Consider the following 27,543-nt stretch of genomic DNA (forward strand, 5'->3'; position numbering starts at 1 on the left):
AAGCAACTTGCCCTGAGTCACATACCTAAGTGAATGTCAGAAGTTGGAGATTTGAGTTCAGATAGTCCTCTCCAAGCCCCAGTACTCTCTACTGCTGCATGCTTCTTCTATAACTTTGGAGTTTGTTTGTTTTTAAATGAACTGTGTAGGACTAGATAAATGTGAGCTATTATTATTACTACAAATGGAAGAATGATTAGTAGCTATTATTAAATTGAATGAGAAAAGAAATACAGAATTCTAGGATGGGAAGGGAAATTGGACATCTTTTATTGAAGTCCCCAAACCTTGTACATCCCCATTATATGGATGGGTTGGCCACCTCTGGATCTGCTCCCATTTGTCCATTTTACCTTGTTTGTCTACTGGTGTTCCTCATGGGTGAAAACCAACAAGAAAAGAGCTTTGGTGAAGCCAACAAGAAAAGAGCTTTGGATTAGGAATTAGAAGATTTGGCTTTGATATCTGGTGCCATGACTTATCAGCTGTATGACTCTGACCTGGTCATTTATGATCATAGGGTCTAGGGCTGGAAGCTCCCTAGAGATCATAAAATCCAAATCAATTATTTAATAGTTGAAGAAACTGAGACCAACAGAGGCTAAATGACTTGGGAAAAGGCTTCACAGGTATTCTACAGAAGAGTCAGGATTTGAACCCAGGTCTTTTTAGTCAAAATTCAGTACTCTTTTGATTATATCATGGGCTTCATTTTCCTTAGTTGATCTCTAAGGTCTCTATTTATGCTGTGATGTTCTAGCGGACAAAAATTTGGATTTGGATTTGAAGTTTGATCGAGCAATAAAGCATAACAAAGTCTTTGTATGGTCAGTTTATTGTTACTTTCAAATAAAATATCAAAGAAAGGTGCATTTTCATTCCTCTGGAGGTAGCAAAAAATGTACCTGGCACAAGGAACTAGAAGGAAAAATTATAAACCTAAAAAAAAGTATAAATCTGAATTATTTTAATGGGAATAAAACAACTGAGAATTGCTTTTCAAGTATCTGGGACATGGACAAGTACCATTTGCATTTGATGCTAAAATCTAAGACTCTGGGATCATAAAATATAAAACTGAAGCTACCATGATTTAAATGAGAAACAGGAAAATACCCAGAGAGTTATTTATCCAATTACATTCCCTTCCTGACCTACGCCTCTCACCACCACTGCTGCTACAAGCCAGTGGTTCTAAAGGTACATTTAAAAGAAGGGAGAGAATGGGAAGAAGCAAAATAATTCCAAGAAGAAATGGAAAAACACGTGTAGGTATGAAAGGCTGAGTAATTCTGCTCTGTGCTCTGTTTACTTGCTAAAAATGTCTGATCTGCTTGAGTTGAGCTGGAACTTTATGGATAAAACAGGAAGTAAAAAGCTAGAAACCACTCCCTCCCTCACCCCATTGCCCCCTCCCCTTCACTAAGGCTCTTCAAAATTCGTCTTCTGTCCATAAGGCCACTTTGTCTTAATATTGTAGTTTACCTTCCACAAGAGAATCTTCTCTTTGATAACACTGGAGAGGAAATGGGCATATTACACAGGGATCTACCATCTGGCTGAGGATTTATTTGGAGATTTAGGGCAGGTTCTGACTAGGGTTGAAAGTTTTCTCCTAAAATACATCTTACAGCAAAAAAATGGGCATTTTCTATTTGTGTGTGTGTGTGGCATGGAGGGGAGATGGGTACTGTGCAAAAGTCTTTTTAGAAGCAAGCTAGAGAAGGCTGGGAAGATAAGGGCTAAATAGCTGCCCAGGGAGCCAAACAGATCAGTAATTCATCAACAGCCAGACTAGTTGCATGTGGTACCATGTCAGAAATGCTGGTGCAGGACGGGATGAGGAATTGGAAAATTTTGCAAGTGCTGGGCAATTTTCTGTATCTAATCCACCAGGGACACATCCTAGAGGCACTGTGATGTGGTTGTTGGCTTGTCACCTCTCTAGACTTCTAGGTTTTCTCCTCTGTAAAATGAGGGGACTCATTTGGCCCTAAAAATATGAACCTCCAGTTCTCTAGATGTCCTGGGCTGATTGCTCCACAGTCTGCTCTTCAACCGGCTGCAAGGCCTCCTGCACGTACACAATGAACTCAGAGGCCTCTCCCCCTTGGGTGTAGACAGTCACTGTCTCGATTCCTTCCACGTCATCAGAAGACACGACCAAGTGGTGCTGCTCGGCCAGCTCCACTGAGGCTTGCTGTAATGTCTCCTGGATCATCACAGTATGGTTGGCACTCTGCTCCTCCTCAGTCACCTAGGGAGAAGTGGAAGGACAAGGTCATATGGGTTCTAGCTGGGTAATGAGTTAAAACAGACCTCAAAGGGGTCTGAGAATTTATTTGAGGTATAAACACGCAGAAATCACTAGGCATGTGATGTTCTGAAACAAAGAGCTGTCAGGGTCCTTGCTGACAATTTACTATCAGTCCCTTTAGCTGTGTGAAAGATATGTAAGCAGTTTATCATAGGTGTCTTTATTTTAGTAGTTCAACTATTTGTGAGAAGATCGATACCATCCTAGACAGATGCACAGACTCCCTTTCAAGGAATGATTATCTCTGGGAGTCATCAATCAACTATAATGCCTCAGACATCCTGGGCAGAAGAACAGTGTGTTTAAAACAACTGACAAAGTGCTGGGGAGACCATGTTCCCAAACATCAACCATAACCATGTGGCATGGGATGAAATGAAGGAGAGGCCTCCATCTACCATGTGCAAACCCAAAGACAGACGGTATAAACAACTCAATCCAGAGTCCAGGGTTCTTGATCACTTAGCAGTGTTTGATCCTCATTCATTCATTCATCACACATTCATTAAGCATCTATTATGTATAAAACACTAGGTCAGGTTAAAAGGGACTGTGATATTTAGATAAGGTATGATTTCTGACTTTTACGGAGCTTATAGTTAAATGAGATTAAATGGCAAAAACTAAAAAAGTGGTCTCTCCAGATAATACCAGATAATAACTACAACAATGTCTAAAACACTAAAAAAAAAAAAAAAAATTGAAGAGGAATTGGGAGTATATCCCTTGGAGAAGAGAATATATTTAAAATAAGTGAGGAGGCCAATACTTTGTCTATTTTTACTGATAAAGATGAATAAGCTTAAGCTGCAGCAGAAAGGATTTGGGTTGTTGGGAGTGAACTGAAAGAGACGTGGTAAAGTGATGGGCACAAGTTACTTAAACATGCTGGAAAGAAAGAACACAGACCACTGTTTCTGGACTTTTAAAAGAATTATTGGTATCACAGGGATCTCAAAAGATAACCTGTTCCTTTGGGCAGCATCACACAAGCTATGACAGCCAGGCAAAGAGCTACCCTCTATTTAAAAAAACAGAAAGAGCCTCCACAATTTCTTTTATTAACCCATTCTAATCTCTGAGAATATTCACAGAGAGAAAACTATCTTTTAAAAAGGACACAAGTCCTTGAAGCTGCAACATAAGTACCTTTGACCTTGTCTTTATCCTCAGTGGAGACAAAGACCAGCAGGTCAACAGCCTCCATGGAAGATTTTTTTCATATTATTGGAGACTCTAATTGAATGGACTTGCCTGTCCCAGCCTGAATGACACCCTCTCAACAAGCTCTTTCCTTACTGGTCTTATTTTTAAATCCTTTGAATAACAGGGCTGTATTGCACAGTGGAAACAGCTTTGGATTTGAAGTTACACTGAGGATAGTACTTGGATCCTGGCCATACAACATCTCTATGTGACCTCAGGTGAGTCACTTCTCCTCTTTAGGCCAGAGTTTCCTCCTCTGTGAAAAGAGAGGGTCATACTGGCTAATATTCAAAGTCTTTTTTTTTTTTTTTAATCTGGAAATTATTTTATTCTACCTTTGTATTTCTTCTTCCAGCAACAACAGTCACCATTTATACAGCACTTTAAAGTTTTCAAAGCACCTGATATATGTTCTCTTATTTAATCCTAACAACAACCCTGTGAAGGTAGGGGCCTAAGATTACTCCCATTGTACAGATGAAGAAACTGAGAGGTTAAATGGCTTGCCCAGGGCCACACAGGCGAGTAAAGTAGCATTTAAAATCAGGCCTTCCTAACTCCATGCCCAGCAGTTGAACCATCTCCCACCCTGACCTCCCACCTGCCAATCCACTCTTAGAGAAAGGTCTAAAGCTAATGTATGAAATGAAAGCTGCTTCAGGGCTAGGGATAGTTTTCCTTTTCATCCCCGTACTAGAGCAATGCCTGTTGGATTGAACAGAGAGAATCTGAATAGCACAGGATGACTAAGACTGATTAATATGAAAAGATCACTGATGATTTCTACAACTCTTCTTTGGTTTATTCATTACCAGTATCATGTTTTCGAGATTTTGTTTTGGACCTGTGCAGAAACTGCTTCCCCAAAGACAGATCAGCAGCTCACTTGTCACCCACAGCTTCAGAGGTGCTGCTTAGGGGCACTGAGGGAGTGATTCCCTTAGGATCGCTCAGCCAATAGGTCTGAGGAGTGGCTTGGATGTGGCTTTTTTCTGACACTGAAGGTGATTCCCTAACCACAACCCATTGCCTTTGTCTTCACAATATCGACATGAATAAAACTATATTCATGACTGTGCTTCAAGAGTCCTGACTTCTTTCCCAAATAAGATGGCAATTTATTGCCTTTTATTCGCTTTCTCTTTCAGAGTGGAAACAATGGAATAGACAAGAAGACCTACAGAAGACTCTTTCCAGAGCTGTGGCTTTATGAAACCATACAGAAGATGACATGAGTCAGAGGTAGGCTGATTCTCAGGTCACACAGAAAAGAGGCATCTCTGGTAGTTACCTCTACCATACGGTTGGGCTTGGGAGGAATGTGTTATCTGAATACAGACCGTCTAGCAAGAGCTGCACAGCTGCCCTGAGCAGTAGAAACCATTAATACATTTAGCCTGCCTTCTTTCTAGAGTGAACAGACAGAATGTTATTGTGTTTCTATTTCACTTGACTGGGAAAATGTACTTTGAACTGTGCCTTTAGAAGTAAGCATTGATTTATTTCCCTTTGAAAGAGAATAACTGACAGACTAGGAGGAATGGGGAAAATGAACAACAAAAGCATTTCTCCTCTTAACTATCTATGAATTTCATACTTGGGAAAATACAGTGTAATCAAATACAATTTATGCCAAGTCTTTTAGCTCTGACATTTGAAAACAAGTCTACAGTCACACAGGTAGATACACAATATGATGCTAGCTATGAGAACATATGGTAAACAATCATTCTGACCAACTTTTACATATTATGGTAATATTTGGATACACATTTCCCACCCCCATCCCCAACCCAAGAAGGACCATAGACTGTTTTCCAAGTGCTCAAAATAGGGAAATATTTAATGGCAAAAGAAGCAGTGTGGCCTAGTAGAGAGAGGGCCAGCCTTGGAGTCAGGAATATCTGACCCGAGGTAAGACCTTTAACCTTCTTGGTGTCCCCAGACGACTTTCTAAGACTTTGGGTTACAAGTCTTGCTTTAGTAAAAGGAGCTTTCCTCATTGAGAGTTTCCTTTCTCAATTAAACCACAGGTCTAGACCTCCTCCCCAAAAAAATCAGAGGTGAAAAAAATCTTAGCTGGTTAAAAACCTTAAAGTGTAACATAATTACTTGTGAACAGACTTTTATCAGATGTGTGATAATAGGCAAGTCTCTTAACCTCTCACACCCTCAGTTTCCTCATCTAGAAAATCAGTTTTACTACAATTTAAAAACATTTCTCTTCTCTTGCCTCATTAAAGGATGTGAAGGTGAGTTTGGGTTCTTGAAGGCAAAGCATGTGGACCACAGGCTCTGACCAATACAAAAGGCAGCATGACACAGGGCACAGAAGCTGTACCTGAGAGTCAGGAGACTTGGGGTCAAGTCTAGTAGATGAGAACAGAGCTAACATGCTTTATAAACCTTAAAGTACTGAAGAAGTACCAGTTACTACCCTTAAAAATTAATAATAATTATAGTTATTATTATTATTAGCATTATAATCCCTAGCTATGTGATCATGGGTCACTCACTCAACTTGTCTGAGTTTACTTATTTGTAAAATGAAGAGGTTGGATCAGATGACTTCTACGGTCCCTTCCATGTGTGCGTGTGTGTGTGTCTGTGTGTGTGTGTGTATACACAGAAAAAAAGAGAAAGAAAGAAAAAGAGAGAAAGAGAAAGTGAGAAAGAGATCTGTGATATACATATATATGTATGTGTGTGTGTGTGTGTGTGTGTGTGTGTGTTTGTGTGTTAAAAAGTCATGGAACAGCTTCTGTCTAAACTTTTCAAGCCACTTCATACACTAGTTAGGATTAATAATGGAGGTGAGTTTTACTTAATGAAATAGGCTTGCTCTTACAAAACAGAGTTAAAACACAAATTTTCATTAAATTAATACCATTAAATGCAAAACATACAAATAACAAGCAAGGGGAACTAAATAGCTTAGTTTGAGGAAGCACATTTGACCTCAGAGATATCAAAGTGTAATAGGATACATGTCTAGAACATGTTTCTGGGAGGGTACACATTTTTCCCCCCAAAAGGACTGTGTTTGCCATTCATTTTCGAAGAGGACCATGACATCAGGGAGTTCATGATATCACTTGCAATTGACTTTGATTTGAGCGAGAGAGGGTTGTGCAAGGTCACCAGCCTTACTTTCTCCTCCAGAGTCACCTGGGTCCAGTGGAGAGATATAGATCAAGATGACTGGAGATGGCCCTAGATGCAGTGGGAGACCTTGGCCTTTTTAAGCTAAGGTCTTCTCATGTGTGTTCACTTTGAGTGAGGCAACATCCATTCAGTGAATAGGCTTCTTTAAGGAGTGAGTCAAGGGATGGCCCCTTTAATCAAATCAATGGGGAAAAAAAAAAAACCTGGGAGGGGAAGACCCTCAGGGTTGCTCACCAAAAGAGAAACAGTTTCTATTTACATTCACTTTGAGCTAGGGGAGGGCCCCCCCCAAAAAAACAAAACATTAAGTGGCGCTTGGGCAGGGACCTTTTGTTGCCCAAAGCCTGAAATCCAGAGTGATGGGGTTTAAGGCTTGGTCTTAGAGAAAAAAGTCTAGCCTGGAAACCCCAAGTAAACTAGGTAGGTTTTGGCCAGCACAAATTTACCTTACATAATATATGGGTGGGGGGGGAGAATAACAATAGGTCCCCGCCCATGCACCACTCCCAAAAGGAACAGAAAAGATAAAAAGTAGATGCAATAGCATTGCATATTAAGAAGAAGACCCACATGAGAAAGCTCAGGAACTGGATTGGGATAGGCAGAAAGGTAAGCCTGGAAGAGAGATTTTGGCTAAAGATCAATGGAGGTAGAAACAGACACACTTCTGTCATCAAAGTATAATACTAAAGACCACCTGGAGAGATGGAGCAAATAGATGAGGAGTTTGGGAAACAGATTACAGGACTGACATGATGGCATGGTAGAGCAGTGATGGGGAATTTTAATTACCCAGACATCTGCTGGAGTTCAGTCTCTGCCAAAAGCAGAGATGCTAATCATGTTTTTGGCTTACTGTACTGATAATTTTACTTTTTCAACAGTGGTGTAACCAACAAGAGGAAATTCTGACCTGAATGTGATTCCAACCAAGAACGAAGAACTTTTTTTTGGAGTGGAAATAATAGGGACCTTGAAGGGAAATAAGCACTGTACCTTCAAATTTATGACAAAGAAGGAAGAAGACAGACATAGTCTGAAATACATGCTGGAAATGAGGAGATCAGACTTCTATACTAGGGTAAAGAGAAGGCAGGAAGAAAGGATAGAATGCCTACCCAGAGTGGACATGGAAATAATATTAGACATTACAAAACGTAACTTTTATTTTGCTTCTATTTTCTTGTCAAGGAGAATAACTTTTGAACTGAAAAAGCTGGAATAAAATGCCTTATAGGAAGTTGAAATTAATAAGGAAGGGGATAAAACAACATGCTTCTGTTGTTGATGAATTCTCAGCATCACATACAATAAGCCATAGGGCAGCTAGGTGATGCAATGGATAGAGCACTGGGCTTGGAGTCAAGAAGACTCATCTTCATGAGTTCAGATCTAGCCTCAGACACTTACTGACTGTGTGACCCTGGGCAAGTCACTTCACCCTGTTTGCCTCAGTTTCCTCATCTGTAAAATGAGCTGGAGAAGGAAATGGCAAACCACTCCAGTATCGTTGCCAAGAAAACCTCAAATGGGGTCATGGAGAGTCAGACACAACTGAAAAACTAGACAACAACAATAAGCCATATCCTAGCTACCAAAAGATCTGGTGAATGTGATTGCCATCTTTCAAATGTTATGGAGAATGGGAGAAGTCCCACAGGACTGAAGAAGGGAAAAATTTGCTAGATTTTCAAAAAAAAGAGGACAAACTGCAAATTATAAGGTAATAAGCCTGATTTTGATGTCTGTCAAAATTCTTGACAGTATTATAAAAAGGACATTAGGAAAGGAAAACAAAAGTATATAGCCTAGGTACAAAATGAAATATAAAGTGTACATTTATTTGTATATATGTACAATGTATGATATACATAAAATGTTGGTGTTTTTTTCCCTTTAACCTTCATTTGCAATGATATCTTTCTCCCCTTCCCTACCCAGCCGTTCACTCATTTCCTTTTTGGATAACATTAATTAATTGGTAGATAAAGGAAATTGTCTGAATATAGTTTACTTTTAGCTTTTAGAGAGATATGGACTAGGCAACAGTAGAGTTCTGTGGATTCTGAATCACTGACCATCTGGGTAGTCAGTGTAGCAGGAGGTTGCCAGTATAATGTCCCAAGATGCTGTTCCTGGCTCTGTGCTATTTAGTATTTGTATCAATGATTTAGTTAAAGACATTGCTGACATGCTTATCAAATTTACAGAAGACACAGAGCTGGGAGGTATAGTTAATACACCAGATGTTAGAGTCAGGATCCGAAAAAAACAACAATTTAATGACTCAACTGGTTAGAATATCAGACTGAATTCTTTTTTTTTTTTTTTTAAATAAACTCTGTAATGCCATCAGTGTGAGAAAAAAAAATTGTGGCGTGAAAATTTGTACTACAGATTGGTAACTCATGGTCAGCTTAGTATTAGAAAGTGATGTAAGAACTGATGTTAAATGATTTAACCATGGTCTCATGGCTAGTAAGTATTAGAGGACAGTCTTGAGGTCAGGTCTATCTGATTCCAAGGCTGGCCCTCAATCCACCATACTACACTGAAGCCATTGGGCTAAATAGAAGATAAAACTTAATAGAGAAATATGCAAAGTCTTCTAACTGGGTTTCAAAAATTCATCTTCACAAATACAAGATGAAGGAAGAAAAGCAGGGCAGGAGACAGTCTGAAAAAAGGTTAGGGGTTTTTAATGGATTACAAACTAAATATGAATCAACAGAGCAATATGGCAGTATAAAAAAAGAGCCAATAACGACAAACTAATGGAATCTAATAGCCAGAACAAGGAAGACAAATCTTGCTGCACTCTTACATGAACAGATCACAGATGAGTACTGCTAAGTTAGAGAGTATCTCGAGGAGGGTGACGAGGATGGTGAGGGGCCTTGAAGTCTTGCCATTCAAGGACCAGCTGAAGGTACTAAGGATATTTAACTTGGAATAGGGAAGCCTTAAGGAGGACATGCTCACCACCTGCAAGTAAATCAAAGGGGTATTACAGGGAAGGGAGATTAGCCTGGGTTTGGCTGAGCTAGAAACAATGAATAGTAATTGCAAAAAAAGGCTGATTGAACTTGAAAGAAAAAAAAAACTTCTTAACAATTACATTTATCCAGAAATAGAAAGTGACTACTTCACTTTCAGGCAGTGTATCACAGTGCATAGAGTGCTGGCCTTATGGTTAAGAAGACTTTGGAATCCATGTTATTTGAATGTGAGTAAAGCAATTGACCTCAGTTTTATCATCTGGAAAAAAAAAAAGGATACTAATAGTTGCAGTGTCTACCTCCGAGGGTGGTTGTGAGGCTCAAATGAGATAATACACGTAAATACTTTGTAAACTTTCAAGATCTATATAAATACTAGTCACTACATTTACTACTAGCAACCACCATCAGCAACATCACCATTACCATTCTGAGAAGTAACAGGGCTCCCTTCACTAGAGGTCTTCAAGCAAACACTGGAGGGCCACTTATAGGACAGATTGTAAATAGGTTTCTTGTTAGGGTGAGGATGGAACCAGATGGCCAAGAAGGTCTGGTCCAACTTGGACTTTTTGAATTAGAGTCATTCAAAAAGGAACTGGTTACTTCCAGACATAAGAAAGTTTCTTCTATCTGGCAGATCTCTGCCTCTGTGTAAGAAGCTCTGCCATATTCCCTCCAAGCAAGAAAGTCTAGCCCTGGCCAAGACTGTACTTGCTGCCTGAGGATCAGTCTAGGTAAGTACAGGGCATCCTATCATAAATAGCTACTATGACACAAATTCTAGGGCCATGGAAACTCACGAAAGAAAGAATAATAAAAAATAGTCCCAGGTCCTAGGTGGCACCCTCCCAATTCTGCAGGAAGAGTGGCAAAGTGGTGGAAAGGCAAAAAGGTATGATGATTAAAAGTTTTTTTCATCTTCCACAAAGATTAATTTAATTGCTGGTAATATAATGAAATTCTTGTCCAAAGATCAAAAAGTTGACATGCTATTGGTGTAACTGATCATATCAGTGCTAACAGTCTTGTTTACAATTTAGAGTAGGAAATTAAAGGAAATTACTGCTACTAATAATAACAATGATAACATTTATATAGTGCTTTATGGTACTGTAGGCATACCCCCACTTGATAAAAATATTAAGGCTCAGAGAGTTAAATGACTTGTTCAGAGTCACACAGTTTGTAAATATTAGAGGTGCTAAATGGAAAGTTGGATCATAAATTTTACTTGGAATAACAAATACAGTAGTTGGTGGAACTGGTTTCATCTTCTGCCCAAAGGAAAAAAGAACTATTAATTTATTTATAAGACACTTGGCAATATTTATGATAAGCATAAGCAAAAAGCCACTATCAAGATAACCATAGCTGTACCATAGATGTACCAGCATCTGTTGTAGACATCTGAGAATCAGAAAAAAAAAATCTATTAAAATTATATAAATTCCTACAAGCTAAGTATTCCTATATCTTGATGCTCAATGACTTTAATATAAAGGTGCACCTATGGGACAATGGCAAAACTGTGTTAGAAAATATGATTTAGAATTAAGAATGAAAGCAAAGGTTTGTAGACTACTGAAAAGCCATACATCTGGAAATTGCAAAAACTTTCTTCAGTTGAAAAGGGTAGAACCAAGTAGTCAAACTTGAGGTCTGTGGGCAGCACAATTCCCAAGGACAGCCTGAACCAAATTAAATTGTAGTTGGGAAATGTTTTTAAAAAATGAATAAAAATACAATAGATAATTTTTACTTTTGCCTTTCTAAGTCAATACATAGCACACAGTGATCCATTTCTATTTGCGTTTGACACCTCTGGTGCAGGACACAGCAGCTGTCTATGAGCAGTAAGACTATCAATTTATAGCAACAAAGACTTAAGTCAATACCAAATTAGAAGACGGGATAAAGATACGAAGAAATTATGCCATGCAATGACAACAGCTCCAATCTGACCTATTCAAATAAATTCCTAGAAAATAAATGAAGGAAAACACATCAACATAGATAATCACCTTTTATTTCAGTATAAAGTAGTTGCTACAATAAGCTAGCCAAAAGGACCTCAAAAATTCCTTACATGTGATGTGCTTGCCAAGTGACTACCATATGCCGAGCAATAGGAAAAATGAAACAGTCCCTGCTCTCAAGGAGATCACTATCTAATTGGAGAAGACAGTCCATATAAAAGTTTGGCTGTAAGGTAGATGAAAAGATCCACAATTCCTAAGGATGCAGTAGCAGGTCAGAGGATAGTGCTGAGACAGAGGTCTAGAGAACATAAGGGCAGATGGCCGGGCTCAGAGGACTACTGGATGCAGTGGTAAATAAGGCCTGATTGTCCTCCATCCCTATGGAAGGTTGGTTTCTAATTGGTGACTTGCCAGCTCATCCCTCCCCATTTTCCTTCCCCTCCCCACCAAATTTGATTTGGCAGAGCAAAACGCAGCTCGATATGCTCTCCTCCAACAACGTAAGACCTGTGCACACGTAAAGGTAAAAGAAATGATTTTTTGACAAATGCAACAAAAGACCTAACTTTGATGATCCCCTGAATATCGATATCAAATGCAGTATGCTTGTCACAAGTATTTGCCACCATTATGGAGAATGTCTAGCATGGAGGCCAAATGGAAGAGAGATTACTTGCTGAGGTCCTCCCGATATTGCTGTTGGCAGATGACATTGTGCTAACTGCATCAGATTGGAGGATACTATAGCATTTCCCTAACAAGAACTATAACCATTTAAAATAATCTCGACTAGCCAACTACACAGGAAAAACCAAACAAATAAAGTTATATTGGACAGATACTACATGTGGACAATGATCTGGGTCTAGAAATGAAAAGGTACAAGATAGTATAATGAGTTAAATTAGGAAAATCATGTAGAATTTGCAATAATCACAAGATGCTCTATGAAACAGTAAAAAAAAAAAACCTATCTTTTTAACACCAACATTTTCCCCATTACGCTATAAGATTCTAATACCCATATTACTTGTAATGTGATAACCTGAAGCCTATTTATACCAACCACACATTTTTTCCATTCATTTTCCCCTGGATTATTTGTAATCTTAATTCTTTTGAGATCTTAATTTCATTATTTGAAGCAAAATAGTATCACTGGACAAATGCTGGTTTTACATTTTGTAGCCCAGAGTAGTTGGGAGGTCATTAAAAACATTATCTAATTTCCTACATGTGGTCCAGGTTAATCTCTTTCTTCTGTGCAGTTCTGGACCCAGTCCATTTGCACTGTTTTTTCAATATACAATATTGATGGATTAACTCAGTTGGCTACCTATCTGGCTGCTTGTCATAAAATAGGTGACATGATTTTTAACCACTTTGAATTTCCTATGTGATTAGTTTGACCGCTTTCATTTCTACTATTTTACAATTCTCTGAGGTTTCACAGAGTTCGAGACCCTGACAAAATTAGAACAGTTTCATCTGTAAATGGGAAAATGCAATGGCCCTCACCATCAGCAAAAAAAAAAAAAAATCCTTATTCTATACATACATCTTACACAGGGCATCTTACACAGTACTAGCAAATACTTTTTGGCAAAATATCTCCCTAACTAACATGTAGCTTAATGTCAATCACGACAATCATGATCATTGAACAGTTATCTGTAGTCATATCTGCCATAGAGTCTTGAATACCTCTATGATTTGATAACTACCCTGTCAAGAGACTGCCTTCAAAGCTACATTTTATTCTACTGAGTCAAATGCTTTCTTGACATAAATAAATACAAAGGGATGTTATATTCTCTACACATCACAGTTTGTTGTACAGAGGTAGAGACTACTGTTGTAAACTGGCTATATATTTGAATTTCACAAATTCAAGCATTATCTGATTTATTAAAATATTTTTCATTACATCTTTTCTTCAGAAGCATAGTTTATTACATATAGCAAAACGCATATGTATAGATAAAGGAGAAGTGACTAAAAATAAAGACAAATTCGCAGATCAGTAAGACTGAAAATTATTCAACCCACCAGTCCACAACAGCCTGCTTAAGTCATTCTTGTTTTCTTCCTCACTTGACTAGTCATGAACAGGTTGGGTATTACACTCCATATTATACTCCACAGTAGGAATTATTTAGTTTTTATAGAATAATTAACCTCCAAGACACAGGCCTCTTTACCCCCCCAAACTGTACCTAATACTTCTCACAGCAAGGATAACAGCAGAAAACCATAATCAATGGATTTCAAAAATTACCACCTAAATCATGCATTGGGAAATCCATATTACCCCCAACCCTCCATTTAATACATGTCTGTTTAAAATAGTAAAGTAAGGATTTATCGGGCACAGTACAGCGGCATTACTGGGTATGTTATCTCCATTCTGCACTTAATTCCTTAGGCCAGGCCCTCAAAGCACTCTGCTTATATCACCAACTCTCTCACTGCCAACTCAACCAAATCACAACTATATAGCTACCTATCTTATAACAACTGAGTCTGTAGCTCCCCAATGCGAAGACTTCCCTTCTTTTACTAAGCTGAAACAATAACTTCTCCACTTTCAGGATCTTCCCCTTCCTCCTCATTCTGACAGCTATCCCTTTAGTTGCTGTATCCTTATATGTAAATGTTTAGCTTGGGAAATAGAAGACTCAGAGGAGTCATGGTCACTGACTTCAAACATCTGAAAGGCAGCCATGCATAAGAAGGTTTAGTCATCTTCAACCAATAGGTAGAAGCTGCAGGAAGGCAAAGTTATGCTCAATATAAAGAAGATTTCTTAATGATTCCATTAGGAATTAATGGTTATGAGAACTATCCCCCAGTGGAATGACCTGTAGAGATATCTCTGTCACTGAAAAATCTTCAGGTGGAGGCTAGATAACTGCTGGCATGAAAACCAGTAGAATGTAAGTTCCTTTGGATCAAGAACCATGCCATTTTTTTTAAGACTTTGTAATCCCATTCCTATATACAGTTTTTAAATAGATGGTAGGCACTTGACAAATATTTATTGAAATAAAATTAAATGTCACAGAGTGTATTCATCCACTGTATCAAGGTGAGATTGGATGACGATGAAGATGATGACAATGATAACAATAATAACAATAACTAGCATTTATATGGTGCCTACTATGTTTCAGATGCTGAAATTTGTAAGTGCTTTACAAATATTATCTTATTTGATCCTCACAACAGGAAGCAGGTGCTATTATTATTATCCCCTTTTTACAGCTGAGGAAACTGAAGCAAACAGAGGTTATATAGCTTTTAGGTCTGAGGTCAGATTTCAACTAAAGTCTTCCTGACTCCAGGCTCAGTGCTCTTTTCACAGATATCCATGATAGCTGAAGGACCTTCTAACTCTAAGATTCTATCATTCCAGTTCAAACTTTGGTTATCTCCTCCCTAGAAGACTACAACCTCCTAGTTTCTGGGCTCTTCAGTTTGTCAATACCATGCTCTTTCTCAATGTACCAGGTACTGGGAAAACCAATATACATAAAGCCTGCACCCTACTTTCCAGTACTTTGAATCTGAGGGAATGACAAATAAACAAATAGCTGTGATGTGAGTGAGACAAATGCAAAGGAGGGGGCCAGGAAAATGACTATGTGCAATTTGAGATCATAATCATCCAACCTGGGAAATCAGAGGTGTAGCACTTAGAGATCTGACTTTGAAAACAACAACAACAACAAAACAGGTTCAAGTCCCATCTCTGACACCTTCTGGGGGTGTGACGCCGGGCAAGCCCCTTCACCTCTTGGTGGTCTCAGCAAATTTCTAAGACTACAAATTTCGGATAAAGTGCCAATTTGTATTGGTAGAATGAGTTTCCTCTTTCAGGAATTCCTTATACAACTGAAATCCCTGGTCCAGTCCCTATACATCTCCCTTTACTAGACACAAGGCCCTGAATTCCACAGGCCATTAATGCTTATTGGTTCAAACTGAATGATGTAAAATAGGCCATGAGAAGGCCATAATCAAGGTAGAAAGTGCTATGTGAAATCTGAGGAAGGAAAGCTTATTTCTGGATGGGGGATCAGGGAAGGCTTAATGGAAAAGGTGGCATTTGAGCTGAGCCTTCAAGGATGGGCAGGATTTTAATAGCCTTCAAATGTCCTCTGAAATCCAATTCACTTACGTACATTTCTCTTAGTTTTATAAAATATGTCAGCCGCAGTCCCTCTTTGGGCTGTCAAATGCCAAGGAGACACATCCAAGGACACTATAACATAGCAAACAAATACTAATTGGGGTAGAAAGTGTTTTATCTCACAGTTAAATCCCCCAGAGTTAGCTATGATGAGAAGGGAGATTGCTCTTCCAGCATGAGCTATTTAAAAAGCTCTTGTAGAAGATGTAATAAACAGCATGCACTTATACAGCACCTTTCACCTAAGGCTTTCAAAATATTTTTCAAATAACTTCTCAGTCTACGAGCTTCACACAGGCTCCTATCGGCAGGGCATAGGCCAGTGAAGGATGCCACATTCTTTACAAGCTGAATTACTAAATGCAGGTCTAGGCTGTTGCTGTTGATGATCAGGCATCTGGGTTTCCTTGCATTAGTCAAGTGACGTCAAACTCTGCACACTCACTGAACTAAGCCTTCAGCATATACATACAAACAAAGGTGAAGAAAGAAAGATAAATAAACCTATGCTGGCAGTGAAATAAAATGAAACTCGAATGACATTTATTGGAATGACATTAGTCTAATGCCGATCCAATTCTATACACTGAAATAAAAATGGTTACTGAAGAAACCTCGATTTACCTCCTGCTTCCCCCTTCCTCCCTGTGTTTATTACCTTTGTCAGGCACTGGGAAGATGATTAACACCTTCCCTTTCCCAGAATCTAGTTTGCAGCATCTTTTTAAGAGAGTGACAATCCCTTATGAGAGGAAGGGAGGGGGAGAAAAGACCCCACTGTTTTTTCTTCGGGCATTCACATTTCAAGTGAATGTTTAAATGACTTTAACTTGTTTCCTATTTATTAAAATGTGTCTTGGGGCACAGTGCCTGCCTAAATTTAATTTACATCCCTGAAATTGAGGACACAGCAGGGCGGCTAGTAAAGGAAGGAAAGGAGATGGCAGAGTTTGTTCTTTTGTTGGTCTTTTTCTCTTATTCTCAGGCTCTGCATACAGGACCTTCTGGTGTGCATCCATGGAGATGAGTGGAGTCAAGCCAGCTTTAATGTTTTGGACCTCAGAAAGAAGACCTTAGATTGCAACCAGGGAAGAGCATCATCCTTTTTTTTTTTCATCATTATCATCATTAACATCACTACAACAGTGTATTGGAAAGGGAAGTGGATTTGTACTCAGAAACTAGAAAGTCTGCATCCTGGCTTCGCAGCCGACTGTATGACCCTGGTCCAGTCTCTTCCTGGGCTCCAGTTTCTTCCTCTATAAAAAGAGACTCTTGAGGTTGAAGCAGCACTAGAGCTCAACCTGTTCCCAAACAGGACCCTCCTCTATGACATGCCACATACTCAACAGGTGATCCTGCCACCTTCATATGAAGACCTCTGGAGAAGAGAAACTTAAGTGAAGACCTCCGCTTCTTGAGGAAACCCATTTCAAATCTGGACCGCTTTAACTGTTCAGAAGTTTGTCCTTACATACAACTCAAGTTTGCCTCTTTGTAACTTCTGCTCCCTGACTACTCCTAGCTCTGCCTTCTGGGGCCAAGCACAAAACATTTAATTATCTTTTGTAGAGATCCCTTCAAATCCTAAATCCTGTAATTGGCAATAACAGCAAGCATTTGGTGAATGTCTTGGTAGAGTGCCTAGCACATAGAAGGCATTTATTAGATGCTTACTTGGTTGACTGGTTACAGACCACTATGCTAGGCATGAGGAATACAAACAAGCCTAGCCATCCATGCCCTCAAATGTCCTTTAATCCCAATGCCTGCCACCTGCTTATCTAGTACAATAGCTGGGACTGCTTCCTCCAATCTCCCCCATCCAGTCCATCATTCCAATTGTAGCCTGAGCAATCTTCCTCATGTATGTATTTGGTCAAATAAAAAATCACAGAATCTGAGAAACAGAAAAGCACTACAGGGCATTTGATCCAACTTGTATGTGAACAAGAATCCCTTCTATAACATTCAGAAGTAGTCAGTGAGGTTCTATTTGAATACCTACAATGAGGGGGAAACTCACAACTTCTTAGGATAGCTCATTATCCTTTTAGATAATTAGTAGAAAGCTTTTCCTTACACTGATCCTAGGTCTGCCTCTTTGTAATTTCTTTTCCTTCCTTTCTTCCTTCCATCCTTCTCTCCTTCCTTCCTTCCTTCCTTCCCTCCCTCCTTCCTTCCTTCCTTTCTAGATTGGTTCTCCCCAGATTGCCCAGGCTGGAAATGCAGGACCTACTCACAGGCCTCCTCTAATTACTGAATCATACAGGAACTGTGATCTGATCCCTTTCCAACCTGAGTCAACTCACCTGTCCTTAGATTACTTAAACACCAGAGGCTCACCATACTGATGCCAGACTTAGTATAGACACCTATTGAAGCTCAGAATTCTCACATTCTAGAGATCCACCAGGCTCAGTCTCTCTGGTGGTAAGGATTGCAGGTATGTCCCACCACTACCAGCCCCTGTAATTTCCATCTATTAGGCCTAGTCTGCCCTTTCAGACCAAGCAGAACATGTCCAATCTTTCTTCCATTGTGACAGACAGTCCTTCAAATGCATGAAGGCTAATATGTTTCCTATTAAGTCTTTTCTTCTCCAAATAAAGTATCTCCAGTTCCTGTGACTGATCCTCTATTAAACGTTATCCCATTCTATTATTTTGATTTCAATTTTCTGGATATGCTCCAGTTTGTCTATGCATTTCCTAAGATAAGATAGTTTCCTATTTAAAGGTCTCCATTGGTTTCTTCATGCCTACATCCTGGCATTCAAGGTCATCTATAATCCCTCCTCAAACCTATATCATAGTAACCCACTGCCACCACCACCACCACATAATTAACTCCTACCTAAAGAGTATGTGTCCTTTTTTTTTCTTGCCTCCATATTTTTGCTAATTTTGTTCTCATACCTACCCTCCACACTCTGCCTCACAAACATGCCAGTTGAATAGCTATCCATTTTTAAAATTCTAACTCAAATGTTGCTTCCTTCCTGAAGTCTTTCTGGGTCCTTCTAAACAACAAAGGTTTTGTTGCTGTTTTAGATCTCATAAAGCACTTTGCTTTGTACCTCTCTAATTCAATTATCAGAGGCAGTAAGGTATAGCAGACAAAATGGTGGACTTTCAGTTTAAATTCTACCTCTGACACTTACATGCTCAAAGAACATAGCCAAGTCACGCCAGGATAATGGCCACTGCAGAAGGACTGATTTGCTGGGTGCAGCTGGGGACTGGGAATCAGGTGTTTGTGAGCTTATTTTGGCATGCTAATAGAGTGCTTTGCTGTAGAGGCTGATGGCTGCCTGGATGTATCATCTCCACTGACACCACACCATCTGTGTCACAAGCACCATCGTAGAACACTGAGGGGGAAAATTCCATTGCAGCACAACTGCCTTTCCCAGTTCTCCTCCCTCCAATTTACCTCATCATCATTATCATAGATTCATCCAGAAACTGGAAAAAAAATAGGCTCACCAGTTAACATATGATTAGCTAAGGGACTATATAGTAATTTAATCTCTTAGAGATTAACATCCAAACTTAAATACAACAATCAGTGGGTCACAATGCTTTACTCTGTGAAAATGGTCTGGGTCAGGTATCTAACTACCAGAAGTACAGAATGGGGGTATTTAATCCAGTTCTAAACACCCATACCTGCATGAATTACTCATTCAAGTAAAAAAAATTATGTAAGTATGTACTCCCTTGATATCTCATCCTAGCATGAAAGTTATTCTGAGTTCTGCAAGGGGAGGTCAGCAGAGAACAAGTTCCGGGAGGTTCTACCAAGTTGGAAAGTCTGAAGGTATGCTCCAGAAGCTTAATTTATCAGCCATTTAAGCACCAGCTTAGCTAAATATGGAAAAGTCCAGTTACCACACCTGCTACTAGATGATACATTCCTTTGGCCATGTTGATCCATGAAACAGATTTGCAAAAACAGAAATCAAGTAAGACTGATAGGTCCCTTTAGTCTGTTTCTTTTACTTCCAGTTCTGGAATGTTTCCCATATTTGAAATTATTTTGTTCTCTCTATCTATTACACCCTCTCCTGCCCATTTTTTCAAAGCACACCTTGGATCTGTTCTCTTTCATGAAGTCTTCTGTAATCAAGTAGAAACATGAAGCATATACCCACTTTAAACTGTTTATTCCTTGGACCTCGAGCGCCACTTATTAGCTCTGTGATAGGAGGTGACCTCTCTGAACCTGTTTTCTTATGTTATTGGCACTAAAGTTGATTGAAGAAGCAGAAGGAGTGTCCTGAGGAAGGCAACCACCACGGTGAAGGGCCTTCAGTCCATGTCCCATGAGTACTAGTTAAAGGAATGGAGACTATTTAGCCTGGAGAAGAGAAAACTCAGGGGGAATATGATTGTTTTGTAAGTATTTGGAAGACTGTCAGGGTCGGGAAGAGGGCTGAGGGGGACAGAGATTAGATTTGTTCTTTTTGACACCGGAGGACAGAGATGGCAACAACAGGTTGAAAGTGTTGAAGCAAATCTAGGCTTAATATCAGAGAAAAAGCAAACAAAAAAGACTTCCTAATAATTAGAGCTTCCCCAAAGCAGAACAGCCTAGAGAGGTTGTATTTTTAATTACGGGTAAAAATGGATTTTTTTTTTGGTCCTTCAAGCCTGTGATTTCACAGATGTTCGGAATTCTTGATAATGAAACTCCTCCCAATGGAGGTCAAACCAAGTCAATCAATCCACAAATATTTATTAAGTGCTTCCTATATATACCAGGTACTTCGCTAATAATGAAAATGCAAATAAAAAGTAAACAGTCCTTGGATTCAAGGAACACTCATTCTAACAGGTGAAAACATCAGAACATACTTGATAAAAACAGAACAGGCTACCTTAGAGGGGACAGCACTAGCAGCTGGAAGGTACCCAGGAAAGGCCTCCTCAAGGACGGAGAGTCTGAACTAAGTCTTCAAGGAAGCCATGGAGTCTAAGAATTGGGGTTGGTGGGGAGAGTATTTCGGGCATAGGTAAATGGTTGAAAAGGAGTTCAAAGGTATTGTGTTAGAGAACCAGCAGAAGGGAGAGTATCACTGGACCACAGAGTCGCAGAAGAGGAGAGGGATGTGTTAAAAGATTAGAAAGACAGGAAGGGTCCATGGAGTGAAGAGCTTTACATGCTGAGCTGGGCAGTTTATATTTGATCCTAAAGGAAATAGGAAGCCACTGGGCTGGAGTTACCAGTAGAATGATACGGTCAGACCTGTGTTTTAGAAAACTACTGTGGTTGCTGAGTAGTGAATGGAGTGGAAGGGGGAGAGACTTGAAATAGGTTGACCAATCAGAAGGCTGTTGCAATAGTCCAGACAAGAGGTGATGGAAGCCTGAACCAGGCTGAATGGTGGCTGTCTGAGTGGAGAGCAGACAAAGGATGTGGGGGAAATATAGTCATTTGGCACCTTGCAATCCTGGAGAGTGGCCTGAGGCACTGAAAAGTCAAGTAACATTCCCAGGGATACAGAGTCAGCATATGCCTTAGGCAAGACTTGAACTAAGGACTTCCTGACTCTAAGGCTAGCTCTCTAACACTGAAGAAATGGCAAAGGAGGTAGGCTTTTCATATGGTGAGAATGAAGAATAACTGATAGATAGCTCAAACATTCCAGTAGGACCACTCCCAAATGGAAAAAGACCTAGACAAAGTTCTCCAGCATGTTGGATGGATCTTTGGAGAAACAACATGAAAGACCATGGACCAGAACTGTACAGGATAAGAAGACATGGATAGATGGTGACCTGCATCGTTGAGAACAGGAACTGTCTTTTGCCTTTCTTTGTATTCCCAGAGTTTAGCCTAGTGGCTGGTACATAGCAGGTGCTTAATAAATTCTTGCTAACCTGACTTACTGATCTACAGGATTATTAGAATAACTCATACAAAGTGGCAGTGAGTCTCAAATGAGACAATGTATGTGAAGCATTCTGCAAAACTCAAAGTGCTGTGTAAGTACCTGGTGTTGTTGCTGTTATTCTCATTATTTTGATAGCCAAAATATCTTCCTAATTAATGCCCAGATTTTCTATACACTGGATTTTTTTTTTCAGGCAATTGGGGTTAAGTGACTTGCCCAGGGTCACACAGCTAGGAAGTGTCAAGCATTTGGTCTGAGGCCGGATTTGAACTCAGGTCCTCCTGACTCCAGGGCTGGTGGTCTATCCACTGCATCACCCAGCGGCCCCTACACTGGATTTTCCTAAAGTATAACTCTCTCTGCCCCTCCTCAGGGAGGAGTGTGTATGGAAGGGGTCAGGTAGCTCACTGCTGATGAAGAAGGGCAAAGTTCTTGGAGAGGCTGGTCGAGCTACTGCATTTCCACACACAGAGCCAGGGGACACTTCTCAGGTGACTGGATATTTCTGCAATATACGGTAGAGTGAGGGAAATTGGTCAATATATTTCATAGACACCACCGTCAGTGTCATCATTGAGAACAAAAGCAAGAAAACTGACTGATATCTCACTGCGGTATTTCACTGCTGGCAAAATACTGCCCACAGTCCATTCAGAAAGGTTGTTTTCTCTTTTTCTCCCCCCGCTACTTCTCTCTCTCTCTCCCTCCCTACCTACCTTCCTATATACATAGGACATAGATGTATACGTGTATGCACCTATGTGTATATCTATACATACCTTATTTGTATACATATACATGCATATACACAAACCCTCTCGCTGTGAACCTACGATTGTACAAGAAGTACCTTGTGAAATATTGGAGACCTCTATGCTAAATTTGGATACCTTACAAATATATAAAAGATCCAAACAAAACCATGAGACCATGAATGGTCTTTGGACATGCATGTGCACATCTGCTTACTCCTACACACAGACCAGGCACTGAGCTCCTTGAATGCCATTATGAAGTTCTCAATTACACAGTCCTAGGAGATTTACAGCATCTTCCTCCCAGCCACCTTGGGAGGTACACAGTACAAGTAGCATGAGGCTCCATTTTACAGCCAAGGAAACAAGTGGAGAAGGTAAGCAAAGTGATTTGTTCAGTGCCACACAGCCACTGAGCATCAGCACTGGGACCCAAACCAAGCGGGTACAGTCTATGACCCAAAGGCTTCCTTTTCTTTTTTTTTCCACCACTTAATAGTATTTTATTTTTTCCAATTTCATGTAAATATAGTTTTCAACATTCACTTTTATAAGATTTTGAATTCCAAATTTTCCTCCTCCCTTACCTCCCTCCTCCCCAAGACGGCATGCAATCTGATATAGGCTATACATATTTCCACATTAGACATGTTGTGAAAGAAGAATCAAAACAAAAGGGAAAACCTTAAGAAAGAAAAAAAGAGAGACAGAAAATAGTATGCCCGAATGCTTTCTTTTCAATAGCTATAAAGATCCACTCCTACATACAAATCTCACAAACTCCTGTTTCCGCACACAGGAACACATCATTTATCACAGATGCAAGTATAAAGGTATAGCTATCTGATTACATTACGTAACTTGTGGACACATACAAACACAAACACTCTATAAAGCCATATCAATCTACTTAAAGGGAAAAAAGAAGAAAAAAACTACTCCTTTGTAGAGCTAGATGCACATAGGCATACATAAGCACATCTACATACCCCCAATGCCACATAAAAAAGTATGTTTATATATGTGCAAATAAAAACAAAGCAAAACACTTACCCTTTCAATGCTCTGGAAAATTCTCTAAGACTATATGTTGCAAAGAAGGTACTGACCCAAATTAGTAGAGAAGGTTTCTCCATATGGGAGTTACCAAAACCAATATCCTAGGTTCAGGTCTTATCCTCATTCTAAAAGCAAGTGCTTTCTAATAGTCAGTTATCCACAAAAGAATGAACAGTTTCTCCTAGAGAGATCCCATCACTGGAGGTGTTAAAGCTGAGGATGGTTGGACATGAAGGAGATTTCTCTTCCACTGGGCAGGAAGTTGGATTAGATAATCTCAAAGGAACCTTTCAACTCCAGGATTATATTATTTTTGAAGATATGAAACAGTTCTCAGATGGCACCAAACCACTGTCTTTAAAAAAAGAAAACAAGTACAGCTAGGTGGCACAGTGGATAGAGAGTCAGGAGGACCGGCTTTGGAGTCAGGAGGACCTGAGTTCAAATCTGGTCTCTGACCAGACACTTAACACTTACTAGCTGTGTGACCCTGGGCAAGTCACTTAACCCCAATTGCCTCGCAAAAAAAAAAAAGAAAAGAAAAGAAAAGAAATATCAGATTGCATAGGAAAAAAGCTGGACTTATTAGGCTCCGAGGGAGGTGCCTTATTTTTTCTGTCAATTAGGGTACTATTTAATGATTAACATAAATTATAACTTGTAAAGGCTCAATATGGCTAAATTACAACTTTTTAATGTTTAATATAATTTAAGCTATACTCAATGAGGACCTCATTGAGTCAATGGCCCATTAATTAACATTTGAAAAAGGATGAGGGGATAAGCATATATGAATAAGAAAACACTTGTAATGTGGCATTTCTGACTCTATGAGGTGAGTTGTATAAATTGAAAATTACAGTACATGGTAAGTAGCATTCTAAATTTATAGAAAGAAAAAAATTTATGAATGAACATAAATGACTAAAGAGTTATGAACCCATCATTACAAGAATATATATGTGCATATAGAAGAAAAAACTAAATATTTTGCACAACAAACTTGTCTCAACATCAAAAGATATTCATAGGCAGGAAGAAGCCATTCCATATATAAAATGAGATTTAGTGTTCTTTAAAAAGGGAAGAATGTATGAGGAACAAGGAAGGCACTGACTCATCCAAGTCTCAGGTTAGAAATGTTTCATAGAGGAAGACAGCATTATGTTTTTCTAACACCATTATTTTTCTCTTGGTTGTAAGCAGACAACAGATACTTTTTCTGCCCTAAGAAAAACACCCTTGAGTAGTACCAGTCAAAAATTTTACACGTTGCCTGCTAAAATTATTAGATTACTACTAACACCCCTAGGTGAGTCTCCTTTGCTAAGTGACCAGTACCAACTCTGGAAATGGAAACTAGAAGATAAATTAATATAGAACTGGCCAATAACGTGGGAATATTAAGGTTCAAAAGACCTTCTGTTTCTAGACAAGACTATCATTTAAACTACTTCAGAAAAAAAAGTGAGCATCTATAGAAAAGTACCTCCCCAAGAAGTAAGAGCGTCGGCTGGTTCCAATTTGACCTGGCATTTTTATCCTTCTGTGTTCACTGTCTTGGTCTTCACTTGTTGGTACTCTAGAGCTGCCACTTGTTCTTATGTATGCCAGCTTCAATGACACCATCCTTAGCTCCTTTAGAGAAGCTATGGTAGTGATGGTTGTTTTTAACCAAAAAGCATAAGTTCAGAGACCCTGAGTTGTAAGAGACAAAGGAGGTCACCCAGTCCAACTCAAACCTGAACAAAAATGACTACAGAAACATCCTATCTAGTTGTGTTCATCTTATCCCTTGTCTGCTTCTTAGATCTCAGCTCCATCCCCATCTTACCCCGTCACCCTGTGACTAAAACTGCGTATTCCCATGATCACTTAATTGCTCAATCTAATGGCTTTTACTCAGTCCCCAATCTTTTTGACCTCTCTGCAACAGCTGATGTGATAACTTTCACTGACAAGTGTCTCAGTACCACATGGGCTGGTTCTTTCAGTGCCTGAGTACATTGTCCATCTGGGTCTGGGGACTGGAATTCATCAAGAGAGTAATGAGGTGCTCTCTTACTAGCTCTTTACTGATTTTGGCAGTCAACTCCTTATTGGCCATTTTGGTTCTATGTTACTAGTTCAAAGATCATTCTTCTTGACACAGAAGACAGTAGCAAAGTAGGAACTCTGCTTTCTCACATTAAGGATCAATGCTCCATCTACCCCACTGTGGTCTTATACCATCTTTGTTCCTCCTCTTTAACCCTCACATTACTTAAAAGCTTTACAAAGGAAGTTTCCCGTATGTACCACTCCTTGTGCTAACAAATGGCACATTTATTTAAGTGCCTATATTGTGCTATGTGCCAGAGATACAAAGATCAAAAATTAAATGGTCACTCTCCTCAAGGAACTTGCATTTCACTTGGTAAAAGCATATAATGTTTACTAGTTATTTTAAAGAAAACTATCTATTGCATAGAGAAAGGCAGATGCAAGAAACATTGTCTCATGTTGAGTCAGAATGAACTCTCCATACCCTGACCTATATTACATACCATGAACTATCCTTGTCTCACAAAGAGGAGTTCCTCTAAACTACACTAGTGGAGAGAAGACCAACAAAATCATCTGATCTGATCAGACAAATGAATCAAGACCTGGCTGAACAAGCAAACAGTAATAAACTCAGGAGAATTAAAAACTCAAACAGAGCGGAATTCTGTAAATAGCACAGATGGTATTGCAGATCTGCAAAGCTCAAAGTAGGAAAATCACAGCTTAGGGAAAGGAAAAGAAAACAGAAGCAAATTTCAAGAAACTAAGTCATAGAACATTTGCACTGAACCTTAAGAGTCCCAGGTCAATACTCCTTCTTTAGTTTTCCAAACACAAATGTTATATGTATTGAGGCACAGGGCAGTTTGGAGGAGAATTAGCATTTTACTTTATATACCTGTATACATATGTATACATATACACATGTAAATTTGTATATATGTATGTGTCTATGCATATAACATACATGCTCCTCATGTTTTTATCCTTGTGACATGGTACAATGCAAAGAGCTCTGTACAGAGTGGGATTCAGTATATCTGAGTTCACATCACTAACTAGCTGACATAACACTAACTAGTTGAGTTATCCTAAGCAAGTCATATCTCAGGCTCTAGCTTCCTTATCCGTAAAATGAAGCAGTTGGACCAGATGATCTTTAATGTGCTTCCCAACTCAAAAAGCCTATGATGTGAGGCATGTGGTGGGGCTTTATTTGTACTTTGAAAGTTTTAATGCCACTGAATAGGAAGGTTCCATAAGTAAAGCACTGAGCAAGCAGGTTCCAGTCTGGGGCATAAGCCATCAGAAAAAACAAAAACAAAAACAAAAAAACAAACAAACCCAGAAATAGAAATAGCTCAAAGAAGTTTTGTCAAAAAAAAAAAAAAATGAATGACTAAGCAAGGACTAAGTAAGGCCATAAAAAGGACGAGAGTGGGAATTAAGTGACAGGAGAAGGTAATATATCGCCAAGACCCTGAATGAATTTTTTGTCTCACTCTCCACAAGCTGAAGGTCACTGCTCAGAGACAATGGAATAAATTTTCCAAGAGGAAAGTGAAATATGAAAATGTTTTAAGAGGATCCCAGTATGAACAATTAGGAATTTGATATAATTAGAGATGACCAAGGATTGGGATCAAATGAATTATATTACAAAGTTCTTCTGAAAAGAGCCAAAAAAGAAAGTATAGCATAGCGAGGACTGAAGGAAGGAAAGAGCAAAGGGGGAAAAAAAAAGAAACTGAAGGGACAGTAGAGATCATTAAGTCAGTGAATACATGGCATTTTTTTTTTTACTGGTTCTTTGCAACTTTTATCACAAAATTTTCTTATGCTGTAAAAAAGGAAGGAAGGAAGGAAGGAAGGAAGGAAGAAAGAAAGAAAGAAAGAAAGAAAGAAAGAAAGAAAGAAAGAAAG

At 39.2% G+C, this 27,543-nt stretch overlaps 1 protein-coding gene across 4 annotated transcripts in view; it reads right to left on the reverse strand.

Moving 5' to 3' along the window:
• Positions 1-253: 253 nt before the first annotated feature.
• Positions 254-27,543, reverse strand: part of ZFAT (zinc finger and AT-hook domain containing) — a 271,413-nt gene continuing 244,123 nt past the window's right edge. For all 4 annotated transcript variants that reach the window (XM_027860422.1, XM_027860423.1, XM_027860424.1 and 1 more), the window contains one exon: positions 254-2,257. In XM_027860422.1, the coding sequence (XP_027716223.1) occupies positions 2,018-2,257 (240 nt within the window). In that variant the 3' untranslated portion in view covers positions 254-2,017. The remainder of the gene's footprint in view (positions 2,258-27,543) is intronic.

The sequence above is a fragment of the Vombatus ursinus genome, unplaced genomic scaffold, assembly GCF_900497805.2.
Source record: "Vombatus ursinus unplaced genomic scaffold, bare-nosed wombat genome assembly UNPS02014180.1, whole genome shotgun sequence".
NCBI classification, from domain to species: domain Eukaryota; kingdom Metazoa; phylum Chordata; class Mammalia; order Diprotodontia; family Vombatidae; genus Vombatus; species Vombatus ursinus.